The sequence below is a fragment of the Schistocerca cancellata genome, chromosome 5 (genome assembly GCF_023864275.1).
Source record: "Schistocerca cancellata isolate TAMUIC-IGC-003103 chromosome 5, iqSchCanc2.1, whole genome shotgun sequence".
In the NCBI taxonomy this organism is placed as follows: Eukaryota; Metazoa; Arthropoda; class Insecta; order Orthoptera; family Acrididae; genus Schistocerca; species Schistocerca cancellata.
This window is the reverse complement of record NC_064630.1, coordinates 273,924,569-273,939,797: the sequence shown is the minus strand read 5'-3', so window position 1 is coordinate 273,939,797 and position 15,229 is coordinate 273,924,569. Positions and strand designations below refer to the sequence as shown.

The following is a 15,229-nucleotide window of genomic DNA, read 5'->3' as shown; positions in this document are numbered from 1 at the left end:
TCAAAGTATGACATGAAGATTTCCATGAATTTTTCAAACTTTTTGTTAGTATTTTCACAGGTATACACTTCATACCAAGTTTCTTCACTTAGTCTCTGTACAAAAAGGTTTATTTGTTTGTTAGTGAATTTCCTTGCTTCTTTTACAAGTTCCTCTTTCTCAGTTGTTTCACTTGGGGTGTGCAAAGCAATAAACTGTGCATAGTGATCACTGAAGCCAGTATTTAAGATTTCCGGCACATAAATTGTGATTTACATTTGTGTTTATTAATATCTGATCAATTGTTGAGCTAGTTGTTGGTGTAACTCTTGTAGGAGAGTCTATGGTGGCTTTTATGTTATATGTTTCCAGTAGGGTCATCAAGCTTTGCTGGTCTTTTGAGATTTCTTGAAAATCAATATTAAAATCTCCACATATGATCACTGTTTTGTTGAAGTTTTTTATAGTATTTAAAGCTGCTTCTAGTTGGTGACAGAAATCATTTAAGTTCCCGTCAGGGCTCCTATATACACAGATGATTATTAATTTTAATGCAGAGAGTTCAACTGCGGATACTTCAAAAATTTTCTCTTCAGCTAACAGTTCAATGCATTTTATGTTACAATAATCAATGCCACTTTTAACAAATATACATGACCCTCCATGACTGGATGTAATTCTAGAAAATGATGAAGAAAGATTGAAGTCTGCAAGTTTTGTGACTGACATTGCATCTTTAGGCAGCCAGTGTTCAGTTATACACACTACAGAAACGTTTTTTAGCTCATCAGTACATAAAATTTCAACTTCACTTAATTTGTTTAGCAATGATTGGACATTTTGATGAATCAGCATGAAATTAAAGGGTTTGTTAGGCTTTGGCATATTGTTAGACTTTGGCATATTTAATTGATCACTTACCTTTACCTTGTCAATAAAAAATCATTCAGGTGTGCTGGAAGTACTGCTTTTCTTTTCCCGACTGCACCTATTCTTCTATTATCATCTGCAGCAGCATTTTCTTCTGTGTCTGGCTCCCCTGGTAATTGTTCAGCTGCTGCACCTGCTGTTGATAATATTGCTGCTGGTGTTAGAGCTGGGTCTGCAATTGGTAGAGCTGTTACTGCATTCATTGTGCCTGAATATTGGAGGCACCTAGTTCCTTCTTTTGTTGTTGATATTGGTGAGTGAGGTCTTGCTGGCGTTGTTTCCTTCGAATATTTGGGGGGCCAATCCAGGATGATTTTACTTTTGAGTGTTAGATGCCTCTTGGTGATAATTTCTTCAATTTTTCCGACGAGCAGTTTTTTCCCCATGTTGTTAACGTGCAATCCATGTAATGTGTGGAATCTGCACCCAATATTATTAACATTTACGATTTCTACATTTCTGAAATGTTTGCAAATTAGTGAAATTTGTTGGTTGGCATTGATTATTTTTTTATTTATGCATGGCCAAGACGGTAAGTCATGCCGATGTGGAATGTTCAGCACTAAAACATTTGTGTGTGTCAACTGTCCCAAGCAACTTTTTAGTTCTTGTTTTGCTTTGTGGGTTTCGTTTTTATATACATCATTTGACCCACCAATTAGCACAACAAAGTCTTCAGAGGATAAGTCAGCAACGTCTGTGGATCGTACATGATTGCAAACTTCCGACGTAGAAGCACCAGGCTTTATGTAAGCGATTGTTTGTAAACTGGAATGACCGTTCAGACGGCAAGCAAATCCATGACCATGACTGTCTGCCATCAAAACTACTTTTCTTCGTTTAGGTTTCTCTGCCTGTTTAGAAGGTCCACTGTCGTTATGGCCAAACAATTTAGTATCAGCGCTGGACATATACTCGATATTTGGGTCACGCAAGTGTTCAGGTCTTTCAGTTTCATCTCCTTGCATAACAGTAGTTGAGTTGTTAGGCATTCTTTTGGATGTATCACTCCGCGTATTTGTAGTTTCATATTCAGCTCGGAAGTTAGTTTTATCACATGCACAATGTTTCTTACCTTGCATGGTTGATTGCACACTGAACCTGCTTGTAAACGCGGTATTAGGGTCATACAATAACCTTTGTTGAGAATGAGGCACTTTGTTTTTCACTTTGCCTGGAATTTCGTGGTTACTGTGAGGCAAGTTTGATGTAGGTTCACACTTTCTGGTCGTAAGTTTTTTTAGTTCGCTCATCAGAGTATTTATGGTTAATTGCAGACTACTTAAACGATCATTTAACTTTCTGAATTCATCACTACAATTCGTGCACACGCTGTTTTTATCGGTGTAATTTTCACTTTTTTCCGCATGAACACTATGCAGATCAACACTAGCCGCCATGATGTCAGGCGTTGACCTGTGCGCATGCGCAACAGATTGCCAGAAGGTGCAACCAAATAGGAATGCTATATGTGCAAGTACCTAACTTAAGTGCAAAGTAAACAGAAATACTAAGCAATTACATCTACTACCTAAGAACTAAGGAACTTATGATATATGAGGAGTGTTTGAAAAGTCCGTGCAAAAATAAAAATTACTTACATGTTTGAGGCAAACCTTTTTTATTTTTTGAAATAGTCTTTTAGACTTAGACACTTTGTCCAATGCTGTTCTAATTTGTTGATGCCTTCTGAATAATAGGAATTGTCCAAGTCTGCGAAATTGCTATTAGATGCTGCAGTTATCTCCTCCTTTGAATAAAATCTTTGTCCCGCCAGCCATTTCTTCAAATTGGGGAACAAATAGTAGTCCAAGGAAGCCACGTCTGGAGAATAGGGGGTATGTGAAATGAGTTGGAATCCTATTTCCATTAATTTTGTGACCACAACTGCTGAGGTGTGTGCTGGTGCCTTGTCGTGATGGAAAAGGATTTTTTGTGGTCCAGTCGCTGGTGTTTTCCTTGCAGCTCAGTTTTCAAGCAGTCCAATAACGATGAATAATATGCACCTGTAATAATTTTACCCTTTTCCAGATAGTCACCATAACCTTTCCGGCCGAAGGACTGGTCTTTGCCTTTTTAGGTGCAGATTCTCCCTTGGTAACCCATTGTTTAGATTGTTGTTTGGTCTCAGGAGTATAGTAATGTATCCATGTTTCTCCACAGTGATGAAACGATGCTTAAAGTCCTGCAGATTCTTCCTGAACAGCTGCAAACCATCCTTGCAACACTTCACACGATTCTGTTTTTGGTCAAGCGTGAGCAATTGCGAAACCCATCTTGCGGATAGCTTTTTCATGTCCAAATATTTATGCAAAATATTATGTACCCATTCATTTGAGATGCTTACAGCACTACCAATCTCATGTTCATTAACTCTTCTGTCATCCATACCATATCATAGATTTTATCAATGATTTCTGGAGTCGTAAGCTCCACAGGGCGTCCAGAACGTTCAGCATCCCTTGTGCCCTTACGGCCACTCCGAAAATTTTGAAACCACTTATAAACAGCTCTAATCCAAGGTGCAGAGTTACTGTAATGTTTATCAAGCTTCTCTTTAGTCTCCTGAGGCGTTTTGCCTTTCATAAAATTATGTTTACTCACCGCATGAAATTCTTCTTCGTCCATTTTCTGACAACCACGTGACTTCCTTGATTCACACGAATGCCAAACACAAATAAATAGACCAATACGGCTGAAACTTGGTGTGCATTCTTTCCAAAGATGCTACTAACTAAACATGATCTCAATACACACCGCTGGTGCCATCTCTCGGACTTCACACAGACTTTTCAAACGCTCCTCATATGTACACAGAGATTTAATTAAATACTAAGCTATATACAACACATTTACAAGCAAAAGGAAGCATTATGAAAAATTGTATGAGACATGTAAGCTAAGGACAAACAACAAAATACCATAAAAAATGTCATATAATTTTCTTTGTGGAGTAAATGATCATAATGGGTAACAGACTAAATGAATGTATATGAATTTAAACAAAGTATGCAAATATCTGCTGATGTATGCAATGACCAAATGTATCGGTGGCCACTGAGCTACGTAATGGTATTAGTTTTAAGTTTTTTTCTCTCAGGGACCAGTGCATCGTCACGGCACAGAAGAAGAGAATTACATCGACAGTAGGAGGTACCAAATGAAGAAATGCGCTGCACCTCAACTAAACAATTTAAATATAAGGATATATCTAAAAACAAAGATGATGAGACTTACCAAACAAAAGCGCTGGCAGGTCGATAGACACACAAACAAACAAAAACATACACACAAAATTCAAGCTTTTGCAACAAAGGTTGCTTCGTCAGGAAAGAGGGAAGGAGAGGGAAAGACGAAAGGATGTGGGTTTTAAGGGAGAGGGTAAGGTGTCATTCCAATCCCGGGAGCGGAAAGACTTACCTTAGGGGGAAAAAAGGACAGGTATACACTCGCACACACACACATATCTATACGCACATACACAGACACAAGCAGACATGTAAATGTACCTTTCCCAAACCAGATGACACCCCTCACTGATTAATTAAGCCACTAATTAAGATTTTATGTAATATAACATTACGCAAGATATTTTCAGGATAACAACCATACTCCCAAGTAAGGTATTCCCAGTGTGGATGCGTAAGATGGTTCTGTGTATTTTTATAATTTATTAATGTTCAGCATATTTTGCAGACCACATTATTGTCTTGGTATCAAGTCCATTCAGAATAGAAAACTGTAACATAGCCATTCTTCAAAACATTATGCAGTTTCTGAAATGAACAACTCTCTTTATGTCAGTCTTTAAATAGTCCACCCACTCCCAAAATTGCTAGTCTGCACTTAGATAGCATGCTACATCATTTTGAGTAAAACGTCTGGGTTCAGGTAGCAGTAGTGTAACATCTTTCTCTCACTTACTCATAAAAATCAGTGTCTGGCAAACCAACCCTTAACATCAGAAACAAGTTCAAGCAAATGCCTCCATCTGTTAGTAAACATGCAACAGCTAACTGTTAATATTTTGCAAGTGCTACTCACTAGATATTGTTATCAGTTATTGTGACTTTCCATGAATGTGTCTAGTCGAGATATGGAGATCATTTACGTGTATAAACAGTCTAATTTGAAACTGAAACTGACCACTACAACAGTAACAGTGCTAATAAAAGTGTAACCAGCCATTTAACTAATACAGCTCTGTGGTGTACATCATTTCAAGTGTCCTTGAAAGCCAGTTTTCAGTTAATTTCTGCAAAACATCAAGATATGAGACTTTTGGAATCTGAGGTAAAGGAGAACATCCCAATGTGTCCTTTGTGTGTGAAAAAATGAAGAGCAAAATTATGTTTTATATTATGAGCTGTCAGAAACATATTGTTTGTAAATCAGAGAATACTGTATAAAAAGGACCAACTGAATGAGGCAATGTAGCTGTTAAGACAATGACCTCACATTTGGAAGGATGGAGTTTGCTCTATTCGGCCATCCTGATTTTGTAAATAAATTATACACAACTGCAACCAGTCACTTTTTCATTAATAATGCTTTATTACATTAACCGGTTTTCGAACCCTTTCAGGTTCATCTTCAGATGATTTCGGGAGAATCCGGGAAGTTACATCATTACTGGTAGTAGCATAATGCTGGGTGCTGGTTCTATGGCAGAAAGATGGGTCACACTTTAATGTATCGCCATGACTATACCTTATATGTCGATATCGATGTAAATTTAGTTTTTACTTACTGCGACAGTATAGGCGGCTTTTTTCGTATCTGTCTGCCTCCATTTTGATGTCCAGAACACTTTCACACAAACTATATTAGTTCACACTTTAACAGTGACACTTTACCAGCATCCAGCTGTAACTTCCCGGATTCTCCCGAAATCATCTGAAGATGAACCTGAAAGGGTTCGAAAACTGGTTAATGTAATAAAGCATTATTAATGAAAAAGTGACTGGTTGCAGTTGTGTATAATTTATTTACATTAATATACAGTCATGGTTCTAAAATATCCGTAATGGGTAGGCATAATCTTTTGATACCACGCCAGGTAATTAGAACAATGCGCGAATTTCGACAATGTAAACTTAAACTAACAAAAACAATCCTTGCAATAAGATTTAACAAAAAATGTCTCTCAGAAAATGTGACTCCAAATTATATCAGAATAAAAGTAACGAGTCAAAGTATGTCAGCCAAGATAGAAAAAGCACGATGTGAAATTATTTGGTTAAAAATTGAAATCAGGTCTCTTTACAAAAAGAAAGATCTGCTCAATTCAAAGCTGTATAGTATGCACTTAGAACTTAGCCATAAACTTGTTGCTCATGTCTTCATGGTCTTCCTAGACTATGTCAATATATATGTAAACAAAGAACGTATTATCATCTCACATAGACACGAGAAAAAGATAAATGCTCTAATTTCAAAGAATGCAGTGAGGTCCCCCAGTATCTCTTCTGAAACGGAACATAAGGTTTTTGATAAAGTGATAAATACTACAGAAATATGCTTCAGTAGTAATGAATTAAAGCTGTTAAACAAAGCCTTAAGCACAACATTGCCCCCTCACTAAATAAAAGCAACATTAAAGACCTCATAGTTAACACAAAAATTGCATGTACAGCAGCTAAACTAAAACACAATGAACAAAATGCTGTAGCTCATAAGGCAAACAACATCATTATGAGAAACATTTACCAGAACAAAATGTACAATAAGATGAATACTGAACATAAGATATTATGTGACATAAATAAGAAACTTTCAGTTGAAAATGCCCTCATTGTCAGAGCAGACAAAGGTAACACAGCTGTTGTCATGTATGAATCAGACTGTATTAGCAAAACTTGTGAATTCTTCAGAAAGACTAATATAAAGGAAATAGCATATGACCCTACTCCCAAATTCCATGATAAAATTAAAAAGTTACTTAAAAACTGCAAATTCTTGTTGACACCATTAGAAGCAAAGCACTGTATAGTGATGAACCCTTCAGCACCAAAACTGAGATCACAGCCTAAGATCCACAAACCAGAATGTCCAATACGTCCCATTGTGAACTCTATCAATAGCCCAAGCTATAAAATCACCAAAAAACTTAATGATATTATCCGCAAGGCATATGTATTTGAAAATAACTACTCCATTAAAAACAGTTATGAGCTCAACAATAGTATAAAAGATATCCCCATCCCAGTCACAGCTAAATTTGCATCTCTTGACATAGTAAACATATATACAAACATACCCGTCAAGGAAACAATTAGTTTAATAAGAAATAACTTACTGAAACATGGGACAATGGGGAGAGCTGAAATCTATGAACTCATAGAGATCCTAGAACTCATATTGTCACACAACTACTTCCTGTTCAACAACAAGTTTTACATTCAGGAAGATGGACTGGCAATGGGTAGTAGTCTTCCAGGCTTGCTAGCAGACATATATATCAATAACCTTGAAAATAACTTTTTCAGGTCCCAAACACAACTAAAAGATAAGCTGCTTTATTACAATGCTATGTTGATGACACACTCATTCTGTTCAATGGAGCAACAGAAGAAATAGATAATCTAGCCAAAGAACTTAATAAAATACACAATAAAATCCAATTCACAGTAGCACATGAAACACCAGAAGGCATTAACTATCTTGATCTAACAATCTCAAACAAAAATCAGAAGCATAAATTCCAAATTTTCAGAAAGCCAACAACCACCAATGTTACCATACACAAATCCTCTTGCCATCCAGACCAACATAAAAAAGCATTCTTCAGAACGATGGTTAATCGCATGCTGAAAATCCCAATGGACACAAATGAAAGACAAAAAGAAACAGAAATTATTAAATCAATTGCCTTCACCAATGGGTACAACCCTGCAATAATAGATAAACTAATCCATGCAGCAAAACTAAATCAACCAACTGCTGAACAACCACCCACAAACAAGAAAACCACATTTGTTAGCCGGCCTTTCCTAGGGAAGATTTCTCACCAAATTGCCAACCTCTTCAAGACATACAACATAAAAATAAGTTTCTTCGCCAACAACAAAGTACAAAATAAAATCATACACAGCACCAAAACCACTATACAAAAATATCAAAAGTCAGGTGTGTACAAGCTCACTTGCAACTCATGTCCAAGCTTCTACATTGGACAAACTGGTAGAAGCTTCACAACAAGATTTAAAGAACACATGGATGCACTCCGTCTTAACAACCTGAACAAGTCCAGCTTTGCCTCACATCTTGCCCAACACAATCATTCTGCAAACAACATAGAACAGAATCTCCGAATACTACATTTTGCCAACAAAGGCACAATACTTGACCTTCTTGAAGAAATTGAAATATTTGTCTACACAAATACAGCACCTGACAACCTACTCAATGATCAAACTGAACTGAGAAACAAATTCTTCCTTCAGAACTTTGAAGATCTACTAGTTCAAAACAAGTAACCACCCAATAAACCCTACACCGGCTCCCCAACCCCTCCCCCCCCCCCCCCCCCCCTCCCAATGACTCACCCGCCTCTCCTTACATCCTAACCACACTGGTGTCAATGTAATATACTACCACAGAATAAGACATGTACCATATCTCTAAATGTTAAAGCCCTCCATTGCTAACATAAATCAGTAGTTTATACATATTAATTCTAGCTGGAACAAACATAAGCTGCCTTTACCAATATCCCAGATCACTCTAATGTTAGAATAAAAATAAGTAAACAGTTAAAGAATTTTTTGTTCATGATTTTTAAAATATTAAATGTGCAGCCATTCAAACAGCTTTAATCCATTACAATCACTTTAACTCTTATACATATACCTTTAGCTAAAATAAACAGAATCTGCTCTTGATAATACTCCAGATCACGTTAACGTAACAACAGAAATAAGCCAACATTTCATCTGAAGATTTGTTATTAATTTAAATATACAGGTCCTAGTCATACAGACAACTTCACCTCACTGCAGAATCCATAACTCTGTATTATTGATTCCTTGGGATTCATGTAAAAAATAAATAAAAAAAACTGCCTGTAACATACAAATAGAAATAACATAACAGATCACCTGAAATTTATTCTTGTAGTAGTTTATTATTATTTTCTCTAGTGCTCTCATGTTATCAACATTCTAATGAAAAAACTTGCTCTTATATCGACTTTAACACATGTAAAGAACAACAAAATACATCTCTGTACAAAGTAGGCTTATGCCATATCTCTCTGTCAAGATCTTTGTTATAAGCAACAGTTGTAAAGTGCATGCTGGATGCCGGTAAAGTGTCACTGTTAAAGTGTGAACTAATATAGTTCGTGTAAAAGTGTTCTGGATATCAAAATGGAGGCAGACAGATACGAAAAAAGCCGCCTATACTGTCGCAGTAAGTAAAAACTAAATTTACATCGATATCGACAGATAAGGTATAGTCATGGCGATACATTAAAGTGTGACCCATCTTTCTGCCATAGAACCAGCACCCAGCATTATGCTACTACCAGTAATGATGTAACTTCCCGGATTCTCCCGAAATCATCTGAAGATGAACCTGAAAGGGTTCGAAAACCGGTTAATGTAATAAAGCATTATTAATGAAAAAGTGACTGGTTGCAGTTGTGTATAATTTATTTACATTAATATACAGTCACGGATCTAAAATATCCGTAATGGATAAGCATCATCCTGATTTTGTTTTCCTTGGATTTTGTATATCACTTCAGGCAAATGCTAGGGTGGTTCCTTCACCAAGGCCGTTGCTGACCACCTGCCATACTCTCAGAGAGCCTTCATATGTATACTGTGTGTTTATTGTTTTTCATTTTATTACCATGACAATTCCTATTGTTGTTATTGTTGTGGTCTTCAGTCCTGAGACTGGTTTGATGCTGCTCTCCATGCCACTCTATCCTGTGCAAGCTTCTTCATCTCCCAGTACCTACTGCATCCTACATCCTTCTGAATCTGCTTAGTGTATTCGTCTCTTGGTCTCCCTCTATGATTTTTACCCTCCACGCTGCCCTCCAATACTAAATTGGTGATCCCTCGATGCCTTAGAACATGTCCTACCAACCGATCCCTTCTTCTAGTCAAGTTGTGCCACAAACTCCTCTTCTTCCCAATTCTGTTCAACACCTCCTCATTAGTTGTGTGATCTACCTATCTAATCTTCAGCATTTTTCTTTAGCACCACATTTCAAAAGCTTCTATTCTCTTCTTGTCCAGGCTATTTATTGTCCATGTTTAACGTCCATACATGGCTACACTCCATACAAATACTTTCAAAAAATCAATCTATACTCGATGTTAACAAATTTCTCTTCTTCAGAAATGCTTTCCTTGCCATTGCAAGTCTACATTTTATATCCTCTCTACTTCGACCATCATCAGTTAGTTTGCTCCCCAAATAGCAAAACTCCTTTACTACTTTAAGTGTCTCATTTCCCACTATAATTCCCTCAGCCTCATCTGACTTAATTTGACTACATTCCATTATCCTTGTTTTGCTTTTGCTTTTGTTTATGTTCATCTTATATCCTCCTATCAAGACACTGTCCATTCCACTCAACTGCTCTTCCAAGTCCTTTGCTGTCTCTGACAATTACAATGTCATCGGCGAACCTTAAAGTTTTTATTTCTTCTCCATGGATTTTAATACCTACTCCAAATTTTTCTTTTGTTTCCTTTACTGCTTGCTAAATATACAGATTGAATAGCATCGGGGATAGGCTACAGCCGTGTCTCACTCCCTTCCCAACCACTGCTTTCTGTTCATGTCCCTCGACTCTTATAACTGTTATCTGGTTTCTGTACACATTGTAAATAGCCTTTCACTACCTGTATTTACCCCTGCCACCTTCAGAATTTGAAAGAGAGTATTCCAGTCAACATTGTCAAAAGCTTTCTCTAAGTCTACAAATGCTAGAAACGTAGGTTTGCCTTTCCTTAATCTTTCTTCTAAGATAAGTCGTACAGTCAATATTGCCTCACGTGTTCCATCATTTCTACGGAATCCAAACTGATCTTCCCCGAGGTCAGCTTCTACCAGTTTTTCCATTTGTCTGTATAGAATTCGCGTTAGTATTTTGCAACCGTGACTTATTAAACTGATAGTTCGATGATTTTCACATCTGTCAACACCTGCTTTCTTTGGGATTGGAATTATTATATTCTTCTTGAAGTCTGAGGGTATTTCACCTGTCTCATACATCTTGCTCACCAGATGGTAGAGTTTTGTCAGGACTAGTTCTCCCAAGGCTGTCAGTAGTTCTAATGGAATGTTGTCTACTCCTGGGGTCTTGTTTCGACTCAGGTCTTTCAGTGCTCTGTCAAAATCTTCACGCAGTATCATATCTCCCATTTCATCTTCATCTACATCCTCTTCCATTTCCATAATACTGTCCTCAAGTACATCGCCCTTGTATATACCCTCTACATACTCCTTCCACCTTTCTGCTTTCCCTTCTTTGCTTAGAACTGGGTTTCCATCTGAGCTCTTGATATTCATACAAGTGGCTCTCTTTTCTCCAAAGGTCTCTTTAATTTTCCTGTAGGCAGTATCTATCTTATCCCTAGTGAGATAAGCCTTACATCCTTACATTTGTCCTCTAGCCATCCCTGCTTAGCCATTTTGCACTTCCTGTCGATCTCATTTTTGAGACTTTTGTATTCCTTTTTGCCTACTTCATTTACTGCATTTTTATATTTTCTCCTTTCATCAATTAAATTCAATATTTCTTCTGTTACCCAAGGATTTCTACTAGCCCTCGTCTTTTACCTACTTGATCCTCTGCTGCCTTTACTACTTCATCCCTCAAAGATACCCATTCTTCTTCTACTGTATTTATTTCCCCAATTCCTGTCAATTGTTCCCTTATGCTCTCCCTGAAACTCTGTACAACCTCTGGTTTAGTCAGTTTATCCAGGGCCCATCTCTTTAAATTCCCACCTTTTTGCAGTTTCTTCAGTTTTAATCTACAGTTCATAACCAACAGATTGTGGTCAGAGTCCAGATCTGCCCCTGGAAATGTCTTACAATTTAAAATGTGGTTCCTAAATCTCTGTCTTACCATTATATAATCTATCTGATACCTTGAAGTATCTCCAGGCTTCTTCCATGTATACAACCTTCTTTCATGATTCTTGAACCAAGTGTTAGCTATGATTAAGTTATGCTCTGTGTAAAATTCTATCTGGCGGCTTCCTCTTTCATTTCTTACCTCCAATCCATATTCACCTACTATGTTTCCTTCTCTCCCTTTTCCTACTATCGAATTCTAGTCATCCATGAATATTAAATTTTTGTCTCCCTTCACTATCTGAATAATATCTTTTATCTCATTATACATTTCATCAATTTCTTTGTCATCTGCAGAGCTAGTTGGCATATAAACTTGTACTACTGTAGTAGGCATGGGTTTCATGTCTATCTTGGCCACAATAATGTGTTCACTATGCTGTTTGTAGTAGGTTACCCGCACTCCTATGTTTTTATTCATTATTAAACTTACTCCTGCATTACCCGTATCTGATTTTGTATTTATAACCTGACCAAAAGTCTTGTTCCTCCTGCCACCAAACTTCACTAATTCCCAATATATCTAACTTTAAGCTATCCATTTCTCTTTTTAAATTTTCTAACCCACCTGCCCGATTAAGGGATCTGACATTCCACACTCCGATCCATAGAATGCCAGTTTTCTTTCTCCTGTAACGATGTCCTCTTGAGTAGTCCCTGCCTGGAGATCCGAATGGGGGACTGTTTTACCTCCAGAATATTTTACCCAAGAGGACGCTATCATCATTTAACCATACAGTAAAGTGGCATGTCCTCGGGAAAAATGATGGCCATTCACAGTACCAGCACAGCAAGGCCGTTTTGGTTACTGTTACAAGGCCAGATCAGTCAATCATCCAGACTGTTGCCCTTGCAACTACTGGAAAGGCTGCTGCCCCTCTTCAGGAACCACACATTTGTCTGGCCTCTCAACAGATACCCATCCGTTGTGGTTGCACCTACGGTACGGCTATCTGTATCACTGAGGCACACAATCCTCCCCACCAGCGGCAAGGTCCATGGTTCAAAGGGGGGAATGTTCCTTGTTCCTTGGATGACTAAAAAATAACAAATGAAACATAATTTGTAAATATGTCATGGTAATTGTCCAGTAGCTGACTGAATTTCAGTGCATGAGTGGATGTTTCACTGTCATTCTTATATCGGTTTTGTGCATATATATGGTGTTTTGTGACATCTTCATATTACAAATTTTGAGTTTTAAAGTATTCAAGTGTCTTTAGTGCATACAGTATTAATATTTATGGTCCAAAAGATTTTTTGCTAAAGTTAATTAAGAAGAAGTAATAGCTTTTTTGAAATGATTTGAAAGATTTTAATAACCTGAAATTGAGAGAGTCAGGATAAAACAAACTGTGTAACATGTGACTGTTGAATGTTGAAATGGTTATAGATAGCTTAAAAAATCCGTGTATACATGTTAACAGGGTCTTTGTATAAGAAGAAAGTAATTGTCTTTTCTTCTTTATACCACAGTTGTGCAGTAATACATCAGAGCGACAGTATGAATTTATAAAGGAAAATTCTGTACCAGAATCACAGAAACAATTACACGAAAATGAAGTTCCACATTTTCCCTCATGGTAAAGTAAACTCAATTTTATTTTTTCCTTGTTATTTTCATTCCTGTAATTTCTGTAAATATTTAATCAAATTTTGAATTAAAAATCGATTGAGTTAATACATGTAATATAATTTTATAGGTAAGCTTGATTATTTTTATTGATACTGCATGAATACAAAAGTGACATATTCTCGAGGAACCTGAAATTCATCTACTTACATGCCAGGGAATTTTGTGTTTCATGTTATTTATGGCAACTAATAAAAGCCAGTTTCATGTGTAATGTGGTCAACAATATTGTTACTAGTATTGATTAATCCCTTGATAGAAAATCAAATAAATCCAGAACTGAATTGGTAGTTACAGATATACTTGTGTCAGTGGAATAATATTCAGTTACTCAAGTACACATTCACACAAAATGCTTTCATAACTCAAAGTTATTTAACAAGAATTCAGTTTACTTATAACTGATTCTATATATTTTGCCAATGAGAGCAAACTATCAACTCCTTCTTCCAAACCCTCTCCCCCTCCAACCCTAGCCATCCCTTCCCTTCATTATTCAGTAGTAAGCTCCTGCTTCCAAAAATCAACTCAAGATTATAAAGCAGGGTAGGTGGTTAGTTTATGCCATAATAATGGGCCAGAAATTTCTTGAGTACTGTTTGTGATATTTAATTATGAAAAACAGAGAAGAAGGACAAGATATAATTATCAAAGTGAGTGAAATATCTGAAATGAGGAACAAACAGCACCACAATATTGTCTCTTCTCACATTTAGGTTGTCAAGGTACTTTTGTAATGACAAATTTTACTTAGTAAAGGACAGAAAAAAAGTTTCATATCAACTGCTAACATAGTGTTTTGGATTTCCACCTGAAATCTGGCACCCTATGCAGCTGATAGTAGTGGACCTACAATATCCGCGATTAAGTGCACAATCTAAAATACATGAGCAAGAGGTTCCTATAAGGCCAGAGTTGAAGTATATTAATCAAAACCTAGGGTAAAAATTAAGCTTTAAAAGGAAATTAATAAAAAGGTAAATTTATTAGATGGTACATCCTATAATGATGAAGGAAAACACAGTTTGATACAAAGAAAACCAATTACAACAGATACACTCATTCACAAAAGTTCAAACCATTCTGAAATCTACAGATCCAATTTTTTGACAAAATGTTCCACAAAATATTGAAAAGAGAAATAAATGTCCTTGAATACATCACATTTAATAATAGTGTAATGCTCCTACTCACAAAATAGATGAAAATTAAGTGAAAACTTAAGTTCACAAGTGTTAATTATTTGCCGTATCAGTTTAACATTTTCGTCCTAGCAGAATGATAAATTGAGTTTTGAAATAGAAAAACAACATTATTAAAATACTCTGATACTCATCTGGTTGAATTGGTGGTCATAAAGATCATTGGACTTTGCTGCAGAAGTCCCAAGGCAGATCTGGCTGCAAGAATTTTGTTTCATTGAAAAGTCTCGAATCAACTAATTTTAAAGATCTTCACTTATTCAAACTAAATGAAACAGCACTGTTACTGCCTCACACTTCTAATTACATCATGTACCCACCACTGCCATATGGTTACAGTTGCCATCATGTGTACAGTCTGAGCCAGAAGTTAAATTTAAAA

The 15,229-nt window shown here is 36.6% G+C and overlaps 1 protein-coding gene across 1 annotated transcript in view; it reads left to right on the top strand.

Moving 5' to 3' along the window:
* LOC126188079 (uncharacterized) overlaps positions 1–15,229 on the top strand; it is a 278,375-nt gene that overhangs the window by 110,871 nt on the left and 152,275 nt on the right. Inside the window, exon 3 of the mRNA XM_049929531.1 lies at positions 13,489–13,595. Coding sequence (XP_049785488.1) covers positions 13,489–13,595 — 107 coding nt within the window. The remainder of the gene's footprint in view (positions 1–13,488; positions 13,596–15,229) is intronic.